General features: G+C 32.4%; 1 protein-coding gene across 1 annotated transcript; it reads left to right on the top strand.

The window, feature by feature from the left end:
- The first annotated feature begins 8794 nt into the window (after positions 1-8794).
- LOC145738825 (uncharacterized) lies at positions 8795-14881 on the top strand. The gene is made up of 3 exons (XM_081993906.1): positions 8795-9197; positions 9432-9676; positions 12593-14881. Exons 1-3 carry the CDS (start codon positions 9032-9034, stop codon positions 12734-12736), a joined length of 555 nt encoding a protein of 184 aa, XP_081850032.1. The 5' UTR covers positions 8795-9031; the 3' UTR covers positions 12737-14881.
- Positions 14882-21282: the final 6401 nt, after the last annotated feature.

Here is a 21282-nt window from a genome sequence, read left to right as displayed (position 1 = left end):
AGGGGTGTCACCGTCAAACCATGCTTTGTGGGAAGTTGGGCCTAAAGTAAATAACCGCACAGACTTAGTGAAACGCAGCCACATGCGTTAATTATAAGTTAGTGGCAAATGATTAGAAGCGGACTATAGAAGGGGTTTTTGATACTGATCTTAAGAGTCTTGAATTAGGTGGTTATGAAATTATTTCCTGGACAACAAAAAAGTATTTCCGGAATTCAAATACTTATAATAAATCATAATATACTCGGCAATTATTATTAAACTTAAAGTTAAATTAGGTAACGACAAGGTATTGGACACATTTATTTTATGAAAGTTTATTCTTGGAGCACAATGTAATTTCATTTTACACCTGTCAAACTTTTAAGTCAATGAAAACAGCAAGAGACCAAACAACCAAGAGAATTTAGTGTTTAGTTCCTAATAACCATTTGTATTTTTGATATTTTGATTTTAAAATTTTATAATCATTCTGAATACTGTACCCATGTAATGAAGATTTAGAAATAGTTGGACCAGAAGAAGAGTCATACTTTTACAGGTGCCAATGAAACTAATACCTAAAAGCAAACAGACAATATGTATTTCTTTGTGAAATAATTCTAAAACTTATTTAGTTAGTAATTTGATGCACAGCATTAAATTTAGTAATAATTTTAAAACAGAAAAAAGTTAATATCCTGTTGACCACTTTTTTAACTGCTTTCCAAAGTTCCAAAACCAGGATTCTAATAAGTCTCGTTTTCTGATGTTAACCCCAACTACTTTATAGGACTGTCATAGGACAGTCGAAATAAATGATCCCCAAACTGTCCTTTTGTTTCTTAGTTGACAGGTGTTGGTACAGGCAACTGAACCTTGTGTATCACCGGTGAGTCATATTGTAGCCAACTAGTTTTAAACTTAAGCATCTTTTATAAACTCTCTCTAAAAAAAAAGCAATGTTACAAAAGTTTATTGATTGTAATGTTGTATTTTCCAAACCCCAAGTTGGAAGGAGCTAATACGATTTCTTTAAGCAAAAATTCAATCGCATTATTAACACTTGGTACACCATAATTATTCTTTGTGTGTGTACTCTTTATCATTCAGGTGCAAAATTAAGAGTCAATTCCAGCCGTAATGATTAGCCGGGTTTATTGGCAAGTTAATTAAATTACTCGAGGGTAAAAACTAATTTAAGGGTTGCGAATCGCTGAAGAAAACTGTAAAGCGCGATTAGTCTTGCAGAAAGCCAGCATGCCAAGAAAGGAACTTTATTATGTTGGTGTATCTCATTTTTGTTATATTATTTGCTGTTATTGAGATGTATAAAAGAGTTGAGTGAACTGTGCTGTTTTATTGCGGTTGGGTAATGAGAGCGTTCATTTTAAACCTTTTAAATCAATTAAAGCGGTATGTTGAGTCACCATAAAAGATTCTCTCGGGCTTCGGGGACTACCATTCGTCTGGCGATTTATATATGACTCATCGATGGTAAGATCAGGTAGACGTAGATGTAGTATCGATGGCCGAATAGAAAAACCTTTTTTCGCTGCAGTTAACAGACAATGACCGCTTGCAAGTCTTTAGATGTGACTAAGCCTGCGATTATTTGTTTCATCTATTATGACACCAAATTTATTACACTCTGAATTATTATTAAAAATAGAACCAAATTTGGAACGTATAGTCCCGACTAATCAAACATCCATTAAAATGATTAAATTGATTAATAAATGCCGAATGCCGAACTAGAAATGAATATTTATGAAGAGCAAAATGTGTGTGTGTCGAACTTTTATTTTTGATCATCCAATTTTATGACGAACAATTTTCTTTGTTTCTTCTGCATGTAAATCGATGGTTACCCAAAAAAAAATCTTATCTGAACCGAGTAAAAATGTAAGGATTTTACCTGGTTGACGCCTTTAAAAGATTTATGCAACTGGTTTACTAAAATCAGGATCGAAATAAAAAGCAGCGCTTTTCTAAACCGGTTCTGATTTCAAATAATTCAGAACCAAACTCCAAAGCCGATTATTACCGACGCACCACAGCGTACATCGCATTAGGCCCTCCTAACGGATTTTTCAGTTCCAATTTGATCGAATTTTAAATTTAATTCTATCGGATTTATTATCGAAAAAAATGTTTCGCAACAACTGTTTTTCCTGGCATTATCAGGTTAAACGTGTAAATAACACCAGTCGGATTATCATTGTTTCCAACACGATTTCATTGAGCTATTTTCTGCTATTACAGGTGGAAAAAATCCCATTGCTCTAATAGAAATACAATAAAATAAAGTTTTTTTTTTGTTTCGTAAGAAATGTGATTCAGTCTGTTTTGCACACACCCAAAGTAACCATGGTCAGTATACAAAAATTTTACAATTTATAACAGTGACTAATTGCAAAAATGTGTTGTGTATATTGTACAGTGGCCTACTATAGCAGTGTTCGAATTCTCTAATAGACTCTCCAATAGACTAAGTGATAAAAGACTCAGCAGTTTGCAACAAAATAAGTAATAAATACACTAATATTGTACTTTTACTAAGAAATTTAAAGAAGTCAATCTGAAGCTTGAAAATCCCTTGAATAGGTTGGAGACAAAAATGAAGACACTAACCTTTATCACAAGTGTCTTTGAAGACTAAAATTCACTAGAATTTTTTATTTTTGCAAAATCTTAAAGCACACTTGAATATTTCTTAGATATTTTCTTCAAAACAAATGTGGTAATAATTAAATCATAAGGACGAAATGTTCAAATAATACAGGATACAGCACTTGTCATGTTTACAATACAACACGACATATTGATTTTAGTAAAAGCCCTCTGTTACGAAGATGGTAAACAAAATTTGCGACAGTCATATTCAATATGTTGACATTAGTAATGCAATGAGAGGGTTATCAAATACAAAAAATTGTTTAATATATAATTATTCCACATCTTACTTATTTCATTAATTTTGTATAAACTCCTATATACCTATATGTAGCATTCAAAAATATCTCTTTAGGGTTGATAGGTTGGACAACTTATTTTAGCACTTTTTTGGTACACTCTTCAAACCTAAATTACTTACTTATTTGATTGTCCCTCAATACACTTTTATACCAATTCCAAAGTATAGACGAGTTAATTGATAAGTTTAACAGTTTGACTAACCAATCAATGTTTTGCAACGTTTGACATTTCTGACACAAGTCATTCTAGTTCTCCACCAGCACGAGATTCGCTTATTATTTTGGTACATTCAGCAACTTTACATATACTCTTTCATAACAAATTGTTGTTAGTGTCGCAAATTTGGTTCAGCTTTGTAGAAAAAGGTTTTTCAAAAATCATTGTACCCTACTACACCTTTCTTAAGAGGTAGGGTGCTGGTTCACAATTATTCCAATAAATGGCTCCTTTAATTTGCGAGCTGGAGCAAACTAAATTGATATATGATATATCCCGTCAACAAATATACAGTGTTAACCAGAAACTGTCTGAAATTTCAAACGATCATCATAAGATAAAATATTCTTAAAATACAGCACACACGGTGTGTTTACCTAACATTCTGTATAATGCTTGAGCTTTATTATAAAAACATTTCTTGATTGAATTTATTGTCGAAATCGTTTTTGAAGACAGGTTTGGAATAACTGAAATATATAGAAATGTGTTTCTGGTGCACTAATATCTGATGCGTAAAGTGAGATTGAAAAAGCTCGTGTAAATACGGTAGCTTTGGAAGGTTCTGTTTGGGAATTGACCGCAACCGATTGGAAGATAATGGGTAAAGGTCGACCTTGACTGATAGAAAGGAAGCACAAATAAAGTTTACAGAGCTGCTGGAAAGTCAGTGGTGGAACCTGTTTTGGTATTAATTTTTATTTTTCAATTTATTGCACATGTAAAATTTTCCAACCATCCAAAAATTCCCACGGCAATGGAAAATTAAAAGCAGAATTTTTACTGTAAAATATGCACTATTGTAATATTTCAATATATGCCAAATTTTATTGGTTGGCATATTTTTGGAAAGTAGTGCCGAACTTTCAGTTTTACACTGAGAAGGACGAAAGTGATTATGTAAAACAGTGTGATGTTGCCTAATCTAACAAAACTTCGTTTTTCTGACTCAGTACTTCTTTTTATCCTAACATTTGCATAATGGTTTCTAAAGGAGCAATAAGAAAACTATTTAACTTAATTTAATAACACATTAGCTTTAAAATGGTCCAATTTTTTTCATAATCAGCATCTCACTCAAAGGAATGGAGTGATTTGTTACGTGTATCCTGCTGAAGTATTTTAGGTCCTTTTGTGATACAGACCGTAGTGTTACAACAACCACGCGGAAATGTACGAACAAATTATTTATTTATAATGAGAAACAATTGCATCACCTGAAACTGAAACAAGGCCATGAAATTTCTGGATGTGCAGATGTTTGCAGAAATGTCAAGGGCATTAAGAAATCATACACCATGGGAAAGAATACCTTATCTTTGTTTTTAGCAATGCTATTATATTGCATCTGTTGGTTAACGTGATTTAACTTCCTCTCCCAATCAGTCAGACTTGTTTACTTTCACAGGAAAGATGCAAAATAAAAAATATTATGTTGCATAAAATACTAATTGTTCTTGAACAACATATAATGAACAAGCCAGTTTAGAGGCCCCGTGTTTATTTAATTTTCGAAAACCATTCTGTACGCTGAATTGGCAATTTGGGTGCCTACACTGCCTACATCAGGTTCAGGGCCGTACCAACTTGGTATTACACCTTTGCGGTTCTATTTACCAATTCTACCAGGTGTTTTAGGTGAACTTTGAATTTTGATGTTGCGGATTGGCAACTTATTATATTAACGATTGACAAAAGGTATGGAAGTACTTTCAATGAGGCAAAAAATAAACAGTTGGAACGCCACTGTTCTTATATATAGCGTCGTGTGTCTTTACTTTAGCAAGCCATCGTGTCTGGTTTTTACAGACCATCTCCGAGAAGTTTGTGGTCATTTCTCGGAACCCAAGCCTACCCAGGGCAAGTTTGGTAAACGGCACAGATGCTAACTTAAATCCTTAAGAGGCTCGTTTTTAATGCTGGGTGTTTTGATTATACAGTACCACCTGGGGTGCTATGCATATGGGTATTCTGCTGCGTAGTGCATTTTAGGTCACGCGACCAAATCTAAACAAAATTACATTTTTCTAGATTTTTCTAGTTGAAGTTGTATCTGCTTTAGTGTTATCATATCCATTAATTATATATATTATATTTTTGCAATAGGTTACAATGTGGTATTAACGCCACAGAAACATGAGTCACATAAACACAAAACTGTGAGGTTTTAGATCACCAGATAGTTGAGATTAGATACAAAGGTGTTGATGAGCTGCAATTTTCCACGTAAATCCATCTCTATTCTCTCTGAAACTTTTAAACAAAAAAAAAGTCTATGATAAATTCTGACATATTACTTATATTACTCATACAGCAACCTACAATTTGACACTCATTTTCGCAGTTTTCATAAACGATTTCACCCAAGGCTAACGCAATGCAAATATTGTTTGTATACATGATATTTTAAATCGCAGTGATAACTTTCGAATTGCACCATTCCAAGATAAATCAGGTGATATTTACGAATGTAGGTCAAGGTCTCGGATACGTCATTCATCAAAACATTGTTCATTACTTAACTTCCTCTAAAACAGTTCGGATACCACAATGCACTGGTCAATGTACAGGAAGATGAAAAATAATACGTAACACCTGCAAAGTGAGTAAAACAATCACAAAAGATGGGACAGGTTTCGACCTGTCTAGGTTCGTCGAAAGCTTAGTCTCATAAATGTTGCCTGTTATATCTAACTGTAAAGATCCGCACCAAAGCGTAGGTTCTATTAATCGAGTACTTCATTTTTGTTTTTTTATTTTTAGTTACATTAACCTACAATTAATACACTTTTAAACCCTATAAAGTAAAAACAATTAAATGCAACTCTGAAAACAACTATTAAAAAGCTCAGTCTGTATTGGTGCAGGAGAACCGGCAGAACCTTTAAAAAATGACTAGTCCTTTTGGACGTTCGAAGTTGCAAAAACTCGTTTGTTGACTGCATTGTCTGCCTAGCATTATTTTTCTATTTGTATTTGGTACCCACTTCCTAGAATAATATTCACAGTACTTGGAATTTTTTCTACCTGAACGACACGTCATTCTCAGTTTAAGTGGATTTATCTGAAACCAATAATTAATATCATGTAATCATTGTAACTCGTCAGACTGTATGTCATCTCACTATCGAGAGTTGTTTGTTTATTTGTTTCACAATTAGATTGAACCAAAATATACATTATAAGCAATTCAGTAGAAATGAAAAAATCTTACACTTTTGTACAACATTCTAAATTACTAATATTTGCTCGAAAAGTTCGTCAACCTTTCAATAAGTTTTCGAATGAACAACTTTCCAACGATTTAAAAAGGGTACCATACGGAAGTTCTTTGGTACGTTTTAATATAAGTGAACGCCAACTGAGCTGATGAATCACCTTTGATGATTCATGTTTGAGAACTACATGGTGTAATTCTTATTGGTTTAGTCCTCTTATTTACTGAAGAGTAAATCTTTGTTAGGTTTGACCCAGTAATGTTTGCTCATTTTTTGGTTAATGTCGTCGGACTGGTTTTACGAATTTACACACTTTTTTTCAGATATCACTTTAAACAAATGACTAATATCAAATGATCTGTAATAAAACTTGTTACGAATGTTTCCATATTTATTATTGAGGCACCTGATTTTGTTTTATAATAAAAAACTTGCAATCATATTGAAAATGTAATAAACTCTGGCTGTCAAAGTAAAAAAGCAGTCAAAACTAACAAAGTTTCAAAAAAGTTGACTCTGTTTCTTTGATCATACAAAACTCTATTAAAATGGTTGTTAATTACTACATGTAGTAATAAACTGATATTTACAGAAAGTACAGAAACCCCATTTTTTGCACTTTTGATCAAAACCTGACATTGAGGTATTTACAGTTAAAAATATCACTGATAAGTGACTAACAATTTCTGTGATCTAAAAATGTGTGGCGACTAATTATTGCCAATCCGTTTTGGACCTGATAGAGTCCTTATTTTAATAACGCATATGAATGAAAATATATTGTTTGTTGATTTCCTCAACCTTTTGCATTACAAGCATTTTAATGTTTTCAATTGTACAAAGCGGACATTTTGTGGAAATTTTAACCATTCCACATAACCGAAATTTAACTTGGAAAAATGGAACAAAAGTATGGTGACAGGTACTTTCAGTGCAAAATTATGTGTAAAGTTTACTTTATATGGGCGGTTTTAATTTATTTAAAGCAATAAATGACAAAGCAGACTATAATAACCTATAAGCTTATAAGTGTCTAAATATTGAAAATTTTACACAGTTATTACATATGCTATAGTCTATTTAAAAACTAGGAGTGGATTAGGTTGGCAATACTGATTGAATGTGATTGGTCAGTGGGCCGTTTTCTTTAGGTTTGTGATTTCGGATCCAAACACGTTAAGATTCAAAAATCACATGACCACCATGTGATTTTAAAATTATGTGATTTTTAGATCATAACGCGTTTGGATCCTAAACTTATGTTAATGTCACTCAAACTCATAAATCAAATCTAGGGATTTTCTGTCAGGCTTCTTCATTCGCTCCTTCTAGTTTTTAAATAGACTATAGAAAACTGTAGTATACTGATGAAAGTTATTATGTTGGCATAGCTTCTGAAAGTCACATTCCACCATAGCTTGAAATTACATAATTTTGATTTTTTAACTGTTCTCACGTCATACATGCAGACTGTGATGTTAGTTTAACTACATTATTAATGTTGTTAAGTAGTTACAGTAATTGTGACCTGATTAACCGAATATATTTAAAAGTTCCTAAATTCCAATTAAAATACTGCCTACCTAACAAGATAAAATTTGATATCTTGCCACTATAGAAGGTGGGTTTCTAAGAAAACTGTTGCGTTATCGCTGTTGTAAAGTTTTATATAATATTGTAAATAACATACCTTAAGTATTTTACCAATATTTGACCTCTTAAAAAATAAGTAGCATTAGTGCTGTACTCACCAACGACATTCTAAAGGCAAGTTGTGGGTAGTTTGAATTTGTCATCTTTATTAGACCGCAAATCATAGCGTTACTACTCTAGACCTTGAAGACAATATTTTGGTTAAAAGTTAATAACAAAACTTTTTTCACAACTGTTAAGTTTTAACCGTGAGTTGGTTGTCATCATTACTTAACTATTATTTAGTTAGTTTTAGACTTTCCTCATAAAGTTCTCCATGGCCACAAATGCATATGGGAAGTCATATGAAACTGTTGGATCATTTAGGGTCAACAATGTTGTAGTATACATTCTCAAGGAAACAGGGTAGATATAACGATATAAGTGAAGTATGAATTTATGATGTAGGTATAAGTGGTTGACATAACACCTGTATATCGAAAAAAATCATTCGGTCGTTGGGTGATGTCATGAATAGAGATTTAGGCCGCAAGGGGTAACGATCTTATAGGGTATGCGTAAAATAACAACAAAGGTTTAGTATTTCTAAATATATTTGGCCAATATTTCCCTTCGTTTTCGGTGAACACGCCCATCTGAGCAGCCTATTGGCTGTAGCCTCAAAAACACGTTTCATCCTGTAGACATGTAACATAGGAGCTATAATCGGTTGGCAAAGTTAGTGGGGGTGAAGCTAGGTAACCGTGAGTTGAGTTTCACGTTCAAACGCAAAACACACTACACAGTACACTCAAGCGGTGGCGATAGCGGTGTGTGGTGCTTAAAGCTAAAGCTCTCAGTCAAAGCTCGATCAGACTTCGTATCGTACGGACGCCCGATTTTGGGACGCTCAGTATAGTCGCGTGTCTCGCGAGTTGAATCATCTCTTGTGCATTTTGTGTTTGCATTGCTAGTTCGCTGTGTGATTTTCTACTCAACGTCTCAACATGGCAGTGCCGTTCAACTTGCCTGAAGAATCGAACGAAGTTGAAGTGGTTCTCAACCAACTTCAAGTACTTGTTAACAAACTTCAAATCACAATTGGGAGGTATCAGCAATTGACTCAACAGGCTTCCTCTTCTACGACATCATCGACTTCGTGCAATTCTCGAGGTAAGTCGTCTTAAAAATTACCCTGAAAGTTTGTCTCTGAAAACTTGTCAAGCTATGCACTGGCTTCAAGGCCGGGGAATCATTGACACGAAACGCGATTAACCGCCACACTTAACATTTTACTCGGACTCCTCAAGGTCGGTTTTTATCACATTTTAGGTGATTCTTTTCTGATATTCATTATCACTTTCATAAAATAAATATTCCAATTTAATTAAAAAATATATATTTTAGTTCGCCATCCATCATCTTCTCGTCTCCGAATCATGAACGGACAAGAAGTCCAAACGGCCCAATCCGCTCAAATCGTTTTACCTGATCTCTTGGCGCACTTATGGTTGAATAACACCACATCTGGTACTACCACTGTCTCCTCAGTTCGATCTTCCCAAAGATGTGCCACTGCTCATTCTTCAAACCCTGAGATCTCGAACACTGCCATTAAGAAACCCACCTACAACGCTCAAGATTGGAGTAAGGTCAGTAGACAATATTCTTTATTTTATTTTTTATTTTTATTTTGCATGTTTTGTTTACGTTTGCTTTGCTGAGATTTATATATGTTTTGGCCTCAGAAAGCTACTTTTGTTTGTGCAACACCAAATAAATTGAAACGACCAATTAAATAACATATTGAGAGCAAACAAAGAAACTGTTAGCGTATATAAACAATGGAGTAAATATAATTACATTACAATTATCTGTAAAACGGTAGCCAAGGTCAGAAATGCATATAGCATTGTTTTTTAACGACGGAGTAGAACAAGTCGGATTACCAATAATTTATCCTCAGAAGAATATTTACCTGTTTGTTATCTCTCTCTGGTCTACGGATTAGTGACTGATCAAATACATAGATAACATTAGTCAAGTAGTAGTCCTATATGATTAATCTATTTTAAGTATTTTTGGTAGTATAAATGCGTCGATGAATAATTTATTTGAAATATTAAGTATTTATTTCTAAGCCCAAAAATAGAGGTAAGCCTACCCGGTTGATTTCGCTTACAAAAATAAAATTGGCTTACCGCCAATTTGTTCACTGGGAAACCCACAAAGCTCGCTATATCCATGGTAATTAAGTCTTTCGAATTACTCTGCAATTTACTTATAGTCACGTAATTTTCTTTCAAGCATACACAAAAAATATGCAGGTTGTTATAGGAACAGGTTCAGAAGAATACAAGAACTAAAATGTTAAACATATTTTTGGAAACAAATTAATTATTAATTATCATATTAACGAACGCATTTATTATTTTGTTTTTATTAGTATCTTACACTTACAACCTTAAAAATCGGATTACAAATACATAAAAAAAAAATGAATTTTTACATACAATATTACACAGTTCAGGAAATGTACATTAGACAAGGATTATTACAGTGCATTTTGTAAACATTATGTTTTTGTACAATATTTTTTAATATCATTTATATATTTGTATTGTATACCTACCTATAAAGTGTTTATTTAATATTCTGTCGAAGTCCTACAGATTATTTTTTTATCCAATCAAAAAAAAACAATTGCAAATAGGAAGCACATGTTTTAATTTTTGAGATAATCACATTTCTTTTTATATGATAAGAGAAAAAGTACGTATATTATAGATAGTCAATTTAATAACAAATCAAGGGTATTTATTTGTTTCGTGTGTAAAAGAACTATTTTTTAAATTTTTGTTATGACTAAAATTGCATTTGTCAGTTTAATCATTTATCAACAAATGGTTCTTAGTACACATCCGCACCGCAATTTATTTTGCAGAGTGCTTTAGAATAACGGGAAATAATTTTACATATTCGCATCATTAAAAAGGATGTCCACGATTTCTAAGAAACGTAACGGTGGAACAAACATTCATAAACACCATATTTTAGAGCTTGAAAATGTATAATGAGAGATATTATTTGTTTTTTAATATGATTTGAAAAATAACTGCCATAGTAAATAAAAACCAAAATCAAAAAAATAGCTTTGTTCTAAATATTTCAAAAATTAAAATGTATGTCATGTCTAATATAATCCTTATCTTGGACAGGCTGTAAAGAAGGTTCATTGATAAACATTTATGCAAGTTGCGTTTCCTATTGATTGTAAAAAAAGATTTGTTAAATGAATAACATACCTATTAAGCACAGATTTAAAAAAAATAGCTACCAAAAATTTTGCTTTCATTAATTCGAAAATTACTGGGGTAATTCTGTCTTTTTGATAAACTAATAAAAATTTGTGATTTTCTTCGGCTCAAAAAAATCATAAAATTTGTATTAAATGTTTAGATAATATTAAAAAAATAGTTCAGTTTAAAAGAAAATTGGCAGTATCAAATAGCTTTTAAAATAATATGATAAAGCTACATTTTTAAAAGTGAAAATATACGTGGTTGAAGAACTTCAGAAATTAAATATGGCGTCCATAATATACCAAAATATATAACAGTAGTTTCATAATCGTCTCATAGTAACTCTTCCAATGAGAAAAATATGTTGCTCTTCCAATTGATCAGCCTTGTATCTCCACCAGTTTCTAATATCCCCATATACAAGGACCAATTTGCCTTTTTGGGCTTCCCTGTACGTAATTAAAAAAACTCAAATAGCCATTTGATGTAGTTTAAAAAGTTGAATCCAAAATTCTACCAAAATATTAAATTAATTTTTTTATCATATGCAAGGTTTGTCAAAAGACAAAACACTATTTCCCTAATAGCCAATATTTAGAAAAATTGTAGAGGGATTCTTTTTTATCAAATATTTGCAGGGTACATTCGGAAAATGTTTAAATATACCAGGCGACCCATTAGAAAAGATACAATTATTGACTGTAGGGTTTGGAAAATTTTAGTAGTAATTTTTTGATTCAACTTTTTAAACTACATTAAATGGCTTTTTCAGTTTTTCTTGATTACGTACAGGGAAGCCCAGAAAGAGGGATTGGTCAATTTGCAGTGATTGACCCTGTTCATATATGCAATGATGAGCATGTCAAAGAAGTTAACATCAATTCACTACAAATTTACAACAAATATAATATACTCAAAATGAAAGGTACCTAAGCCTAAGAATTACCAAAACTTAAAATCTCACAGAAGAGAGAAAAGTAACTGTTTCATTTTGTTGTAACCATCATATTGGCTTTAGGTTGTAAAATAAAACAACACAGTATTTGGTGTAAATAGATTCTGACATTTTTACATGTGAACAAAAAGACTGTATAGATAAATAGTTCTAAACGCAACTATCTACTCAATTATTATTAAGAAAAAAAGTCTGAAACTGATTCCATGGATATTTTATGTTAATCTGTTTTGTGCAAACTGGAAAATATTACCCGTGGTTTTACAAAGAATACACTTTAGTTTTAAAATTGGATAATTTTAATTTTCCAGATGGACTGCACAAATTTCAAAAAACCGGACCTAACACAGCCAGAAGGAATATTATCCAAACTAATGCCAACATCAGTGTCATCATGTTCGCTGATGACAGCCATGATCTGTTTTGTAGGATGGCACATATTTCGAGGTCGGTAAGCCCTGCCAAAAGTTTCGAGCTCTCGAGCACAATTTCACCCAAAGCTAAAGTGATTGAAGTAGTTAAGGTTTTTTGCGTCAATATACTATATATTATGTTTTCGCTTTTATGTTGTTGTCAATATTATACTTTCGGTATGTTTTTAGTTCCATTTTTGTAGTATTCTATATACATAAATATACTGAGTGTTAGGTTAACTATAGGAATATATAAAAATATATATATATAAATACATTTTAAATAAATATTTTCCAAGCAAATAAAAAAATCTTGTGATTAGGTGTGGTGTTCCTAGCCGCACCCTTTGTTATGTAATATGTAAAATTGAGATTTTTATATTATTTCTTGGAATATGTTTCAAGAAGATTCTGTACGCAGGTCATTTGTAAATTTAGGACAGTTTGTGGTGGTAAAGTTACCATGCTGCTTATAGCATTTGTACTTAAAGCTTTGTAAACGCAATCTGTCCTATCAAAAATATAAATACTGTGTCGATGTTTTCCAAAGAGAGAAAAATATATCAAAGTTTCTGATCTCATTCAGTTAGACCGAAACCAACATGGTGCAGGTCTGCACTCAGGAATTTTATTTGTACTAGTAGATTTGTGCTTTTTGCTTTGCCTCATAAAACGAGAATTGTAAAAATGAAATTTGAAGCAAAGTTGTAATTATATGTAATTCTCATTTTGATGAGGTCATGTAAGTATTTGTATATAACTTGGAAAATTGTCAGAAACTGGATTCAGCAAAGCCAAAGAATTTGTTAGTGCCAAAAGGCTTCTAAGTGGTTATATGTTTTGCTGGGGATGAGCCTGACTGTCATTTTTGTTTGTTCTTTGTATAAATCGGTGTGGCAAATATGAAACTTCGTTTGCTACCCTTGGAAAAGTTTTCAAATGATCTCCGTAGATAGATTAGTGGTGCGGCCAGGGAGCTGAATTTTTTACAGCTTGCACCTACAGGACAATTTAAAAATTACGCCACAAGTGTTCGTAAATGTAATTTTGGGTCAATTTAAATCATATTTTTATATAAAGCAATATTGTGTCTAAATTAAGTCAGTTGAAAACAGAAAAGAGTTATTTAAATTGTTCTGTACGAAAGAATGTTGTATATATTTTGGTTGGGCTAATTGTAGAGCTGTAGTCCAACCTCAATCAAGCTGTTTATAGCTTTCTACCTTTTACCATTATAAGGTTAATGTTAAGTATATAAAATGGCGATATTTTTGAGTAAAGCAATGTATATTTTTAGGTTTAGTTTTAAGTTTTTATGCGACTTTGATTAGAAGTCGCTGCTAGAATTAGCTCTTCAAAGCACCTCTGTGATTCAGCCTAGGATGGCAAACATGCGTGCATAAGGTACTAAGAACCTTTTGCATACATTCCTGTTTTTATTGATCTCGGAAGCATTTTAACAGTTTAGTAGATTTACATCCCTAGTCATTATAGTCGTTCTCTTTGCTAAGGCCATGACTAGGTTTTTAATTCTGTAAATCTTAGTTTTAACATAAAAGTGTGTTATTTGTTTACTGATTTTAACAACCTATATATAGATGTATTTTGTCAATTGCCATATTTAATTTCATCTACAACAGAACGCATATATTATAAACACTGTATAATACCGAAATTGTTTTCCTGCTTCACGTACTCGATTGGTGAAAATTTCTGCTTTTTGTCTCAGAATTATCCTCAAAAACCTTACCTTAAGACGTACATTTACTTGCCCACTCGGATCGTTTATAAGTCATAAGGATTTTGAGGTTATTACTGAACTTCTTTACCTGATTCGGACCAAGAATGACCATTTGGGCCTGTGATAATAAAAGCCCACATTGGATATGCTTACCTATTTCAGTTTATAACAAAAAATAGCTTATAGAATAAATGTCAATGTTTTATCTATATATTCGATACATACATATATCATATATGTATTATTATATTTTTGTGATGTATGGAAAAGGGTTAATCTATATATTTTATTTTTGTTCGCTACAGATTTGTTTACGATTGTGTAAGAATTTTGTGTGTAATGGTGGTTTAAGCCAAAAATACACGTCTCAACCTACGTCTTTCAAAATATAACTTTTTCACTTTTATATAGTTGATTTAAAATATATGTAAACATGCCGAAAGATACCATAGTTGTTTTATTTAATTACCTATATATAACAAAAATCAATGATTATTTTCTTTTTGGACTATTGAAAGAAAAGACAGCTTTTTGGCCTTTTGCATTTAGAAAATATCAATTATCAAATCTGAATTTAATATTATTTCAAGTTTCTAAAATTCATGAAAAGTATTTAAAATGTTTGTGCAACTACCGGCATTTCAAATACTGTCTCAAGCAAATTCCCTGGTTGAAAAGTTATCATGTTTCGAGATATTCGCAAATGAAGGGATAGGTTATTTTCATAATTGAAATAAAAAACCTTATCTATTAAGTTACATACATTTTAGTTATTTAACAGATTATTTACTTTAATGTGGTTCTGAGACTTACAAACAGTTCCTACCATTGAAAACGAATTACACATTTAAATTCATCAACACAAATTTTATACATAATAAGACAATTGAAGGTTTAAAAACCTCAATCACACCGGTCACATAAGTTAAGTGCAAATGAACTAAAATTATTCTAGTACTTAACTAGCCCGCTCGGCTGTAGTAAAAATGGATTGAAGCATATGCTAACAATATAATAAAGTTTTCACCAATTGGCCTTTATTGACATAACTCGGCCCACATATTAAGTCACTTCAAGCTGAGCCAGCAATAACATCTTCATCTTTATTAATTGAACAACTTTTATGTCATTATACAGTTGTTGCGATTCAATTTTTCCATGTTGACAACCCTGGATAGGTATAGTTGAGAGTGTTGAAAACCACCCTACTTTATAATTTACGAGCAGTTTGTATATTATAGGCACGTGAATGTCTTAAGAGGTAAACATTTTTTACATATTGTTTAAGATTTGGTATGACGCTAATGAAGTATGTGATATCTGTCATCGAGTAGTTAATTTGGCTCTTTGAATAAACCTGTGTTATATTTGACTTATTTACTTAGTCTGCAGATGTTTCCACTATTTCAGTATTAAATCGTAATAGCTGACAACTGCAACTCTTAGGATCCTATGTTCGCTTTAATCAATGTCACTTTTTTTCACCGGTTTGATTCTGACGAATGGATTTGCAACAAGTTGTAAGAATTTGACGGTTTTTGCGAGTTCAATAATATAACAAAAGCTATACAAAAAGAATCTCTTTCTCAAATAAAATAAACAATGTAGGGGCAAAAAATCGACAGCAACAGTAAGGCGTAATTGTCTTTTTAGTTGCAGCACCCTCTATTATTTTACTACTACATTTGACACGTGCTAGGGGCAGCTTTCGCGTGAACAATCATTGCTCATCTTTTAATCTTTTTATTTTCCTTTCCGATTTCCTCTAGTGGTTACTGTCAGAGGGTAAATCTCAAACTATTCAATCTTCTTTATGGAATTCTCGTGTTCTGCCAATTGCCAAAACACTCCAGTCAGTTTTGATCCAGCTCTCCAATCATCAACTACCTGTATCTTCTTGTACCTTTACAATGTCTCCTTTAGTGTTTATACATCATGAGTCATCTTTTGTGTTTTTGTCGAGACATCTTTATCGGACCTAAACGAGTTTGGGAAGAGCAAAGAAGTCCTCAAATTAACACAGTGCCGGTTATTCTAAATATAAATTTGACCTTTTCTGCCTAGAAATTATACCATACATCTGGTTTTTGCTGCCCGCTACCTACCTCGGGACGAACAAAAGGATATTGACTTTGCACAAGAAAAGAATACCAATAAATAAACCTCATTGGTTTCGGTGTTACTTTTCAATATGTCAAGTTACGCGAAACTAATTGACCGTTTGGTAAAAGAAATAAATTCTGTTAATCAGTATTTAAATAATTTAATTTTGTAACATTATTACTCAACTTCATAAAGAAATAATTTTGTTTTATATCAATTTCGTCATTAAGAACTTAATTGCATAATTTATTTCTTATATAGGATGATGTTACAAAATACGTTGATTGCATCCTAAATGTATTTATTGGTTCAAGTAGTAGTATGTAGAGAAAAGTGTTTGTTACAAATAAGTTTTAGACATGACAAAGTTGAAATATTAATACGTTGATGTATTTAAGGTTGATATTGGTATAAAACAAATTAGTATTCTTACGAGATTTGCCATTTTACCTCATTGATCTTATGCAAAATTGCGACTTACTTACATCAATTTGGACTTCTTAATACTAAATTAAGGAACAATTCTCTTCTTAACAAAACAGCACATGGTGTAAAAAATGTATATTTTTATCAGAAAAGTTTGTGGTATGTTAAGTTGAGATTATATTGAAGAAAAATCGCATTTTAAATGCACTTACACTTTAAATCGTTTTTGCATAAAACTTTCTTCAAAAAATGTGTCCAATGGTGTCCATTCTTGGCATAATTTTTGCAATACTGCTTTTGCTAAGAGTATGTTATTTGGGACTCTTCCTGCATTTCAGTTATTTATTGAGATAATAATAAATATTAAGACAACATTTTTGCACTAAAATGGCGTAGTTACCGAAAAAATTACACAAAAACAGCAACATAACCAAACAAAAAACATTAACAAAAATGTTAATAAACTTGCTTGGCAAAGAAAAAGTATTTTTGTAAATTTCGACCATTTTTGAGAGTAAAATTTTAACTTAGTAATAAGCAGAATATCAATTGTATTAAGGAAAAATAATTTCTGTTAGTCCTTTTGCAAATGCAAAAAGAGGATCAAAAATTTAAAATCAAAAAATTGCAGATTTCCTTATCCGTTTCAGCATAGGTACTCAAAAATCCTTGTAACCGAAGCCTCTTGATATGATAATGTAATTTTCAATTCCAATTCTCCTTCGTAATTATTGTCTTTTTGTCGGGGAATTGATGGCACAATAGGGCAAATGGGGGCGTAATATTACGTTCCACGAAAGTTGACAGCCTGCAAGAACCCCCTTCACGTCACCAACAAATTCCACTTGGAATAAATTTACACGCTGAATTGTTATTTTCCTGTCAACCAGTTCATTGCCCGTATCAGTTTTTGATTTCAGAGTGCAAATGAAAACTGTTTTTGATGATTCAGACGTGAAAAGTGGCAATCCCTAAAAGGAGAAAATGTTTCTCTAGCTCTATGAAAATATGGGATTGTGCGTCTTTGTCTAGCAGCATCCAACTTCTTAATGGATTTTTCTTGTATGTTGACAGCTGGTTTTCTAGGCAAATCTTTGAAAATTCTCGTGCATTTTATAAACTCTTTTCATTGTAAACAATTAATTTCACTGAGGTAATCAGAATGTTGGAAAATTATTTGTTTTTTTCAAAGTAAATTAGGATGACATTACAAAGTTCAAAAGTTTTGTCAACAGCAGGAAAATCAAGTTTATTTGACGGTTGTGGCTTTGGTAGCATTGAGCGTTATTATTTGGCTTAATCAAACGTTTCGCACTGCACTATTACATCTTCAGGCTGATTTTTATATTTTATAAAGTCTCCAAACTTAATTATTTTTTTCTAAGGATTACAAGATAAATCCATCGCCCGGCACCTTCGCCATAATACAGGTACGTCCGCATTTTTTTAAATCAAATTGACTAGGGTTACAATAGATTGTGTAGTTAAAGCCTACAATACAGTTACATTGTTATTGGTTTGACTGACAAGCATCTATACATTTTCTGAATGATTCAAATTTGTCGACATATATCGTTGCCTTGATTAACGTGCGATAAGCAAGATAGAGGGAACAATAGTTATTCGCAATGTCATCACGTGACACTATAATTAATTGTAAGCAATTAGCAAATAGTGTGCGGTTGACTGATACAAAATGACCGTTTCAATCATCTAATTATTCTTGCTTAGCGTGTGATAACCCTTTGAAACCCTGTGTTTGATAGATATGTAAATACCGCTCGTTTATTCGAAGTGTCAACAATTAGAAACACTGAGGGTGTCGTATCACTCTTCAGGATTTTATGTGTCTGTTTCAGATAGGAGGAGAAGGATTGAAGGATATCTGATTTTTAATATTTTGCGTTCTTAATCTCTTTGCAACTAAACGAGGTTCATATTTCATGGACACTTATTGAAGAACAAAAGATGCACTGCAGTACTTAATACGAGAGGAAAGAGAAAAAAAACCCTTTGGGACTTTGAATATAAAAAGCGCATTTTCCTTTATGGAAGCTCAAGTACGAGGGGTGTAATGTAGGTTAGTAATACCGAGATTATTTGCAGTATTCCATCATGTACTTCGCAATTTTATGTATATATAGGGCATGGCTTTCAACATCGTTAATTAGTGGGGGAAAAGCGTTTTCAAATCAACTATACACGTAGTATATAGGGTAAATCAAATAAAATTGCATTAATGCGTAAAGCAACGGTGTAGGCCTTGGGAGAGCACCAATGAAGAAAAACCTATGACACACTTGCATTGAAACGGTAACCAGTTTGGTTCGTAATTGTCACTTTCCGCACTTATTACGCAACCACAGTAATCGTCTCAACTAAATGAATCAAGGCAGAAGGCTTATTAACCAGGGACTTTGAATTTAAACACAGCAATTTAGTATACCTTCTTTGAGGATAACTTGTGGCTGCGTGTCCGCAAATTATACAGAGGAATTGATCTGATTTCGACAGATTTCCTAGTCTCTCTACTCGCTATAACTGTATTGGAACCTTAACACCAGCACCAGAATTAAATATCTAGCATGGGTTTACTTAATCCTACAGGCGTCAACAAAGCCACGTGTTTGATGAGTAATTCTTCTTGTTCCTTCATCTATATCATGTTCTTTAATTCCATGCTGGCAGATTGCAGCTTACACTCTATAATTCACACCCGAAAATCTCTTTCAATCGAATCATTTTGATTCGGACAAAATAACGACGCTGTCGTCTAACACGTGACTTGCGGAGTTCATTTGTTTAGGACTACCCAAACTGGGGGCTTTTGATATTTGACACATCCAACGCGTGTCCCTGTTTGCCTTCAATTCGTTTTTACCCATAAAGAAGTTTGCTTATTATGATATTCGAACATCGCATTAAGCTTACCACTGATATGCAAATATTCTTTTGTGTAAAACTGAATTTCTTAATAAGGACTAGCAAATTAGTTTTTTAGCCGATATTATGTATATCTGAAAGTATACACTTTGATTGTAACGAATTGCGGTATGTTAACCTAATCACATGCACGTGGATTAATTACAATAATTTATATTGTTGTGTTTTTTGTGCCGCTGTTTATGTTTAATTATTTTTATACTACACTTTCCAAAATCTACTTAACAACTTTTACCTAATTCTAATGATCTTTGAGTTATTAATTACTTTCTTTTTATTCAAACGTAACTTTGTTACTACGCCACTGAAATTAGTAGAAAATGTGAATTTTGGGAAAAAAAAATTATTATTGAAAATAAAAATTCCTTTACCTAAAAAATTGTTCGTATCTTTACTTTTTTTTAGTACTCATCACCAAAACAAGCAAATTTTCAGAATGATGCAAATCTCCATAAACATCTAACGTAATGTTGGACACCCTGTATATTATGTTCTTGTTATTGTGTATTTGGTTCCATTTAAAACAAACTTCTGTTATTATATGATCAAAATATGCTATTCAATTATGCATTTTAAAATCCTCTAAAACTCTATGTTAAATATCATTTTTTGAGGTTATTAAATTCACGGATCGGTTAATATGATTGTATTCAATCGATGATACTCTCATATGACGGGGTTTCGAATCAATTTCCCGAGGTACAATGTTACCAAAGTCCACCGAGACAGAAAATTGCATACATCTAAAGCGGTGCACCTTTAAAATTGTGGTTTATAAAAAGAGCATTTAGGCGTATATGATTCTCACCCTAGCGACTTCCTCTAAATCTATGAAAAAGAACAATGTCTCGAGAAATAACAAAAAGCGGTGGTAAGCCCCGTCGCAAGCACGGATTTGTATAGTATTAAGGGATAAATGGGGAAAGTAGGGGAAGCTTTCTGATTTCGACGTGTCGCTAACACTTTGAAGTTGCCACTCTCAAAGAATCTTTTGTCATCGGTTACTTATTATTACGTTCATTTGGGTCTTTGGATCGCAATGAATTACCATTTCCCGCTTTTTAATTATAGTGAAACCTTTGATATTAATTTGAGGACTTTTAATCTAACCCGTTCGTGCCGTTTTCACAAATTCCATTCAATTTGCCCTTCCCTCTTTTCACACTACTATGTTATGTAATGCGTCGACTTTTAAATTTCATTTCACATGAAAATATGCTGAATTATACCCGCATTTTAAGTGGATTCGTGTCGTAAATATTAATATGCACATACGCATAAGGGTTGAATGAGAGTTGCAATAAGGTTTTATATATTACGATAACGATGATGTCATTTTTCAATACCCAATTGGATGTATTTGGCAAAAGAAAGT

This window comes from Ips typographus, linkage group LG16 (genome assembly GCF_016097725.1).
Source record: "Ips typographus isolate SLU linkage group LG16, UJ_Ityp_2.0, whole genome shotgun sequence".
Taxonomy (NCBI): domain Eukaryota; kingdom Metazoa; phylum Arthropoda; class Insecta; order Coleoptera; family Curculionidae; genus Ips; species Ips typographus.
This window is presented reverse-complemented; position numbering and strand designations above follow the sequence as displayed.

What these genes read in the sequence shown, in the direction of transcription:
- LOC145738825 (XM_081993906.1), top strand. Translation starts at nt 9,032, where the DNA reads ATGGCAGTGCCGTTCAACTTGCCTGAAGAATCGAACGAAGTTGAAGTG. An exon ending in GACTTCGTGCAATTCTCGAG is followed by an intron (nt 9,198 to 9,431) that starts GTAAGTCGTCTT and finishes TATATATTTTAG; the next exon opens with TTCGCCATCCATCATCTTCT. An exon ending in ACGCTCAAGATTGGAGTAAG is followed by an intron (nt 9,677 to 12,592) that starts GTCAGTAGACAA and finishes TTAATTTTCCAG; the next exon opens with ATGGACTGCACAAATTTCAA.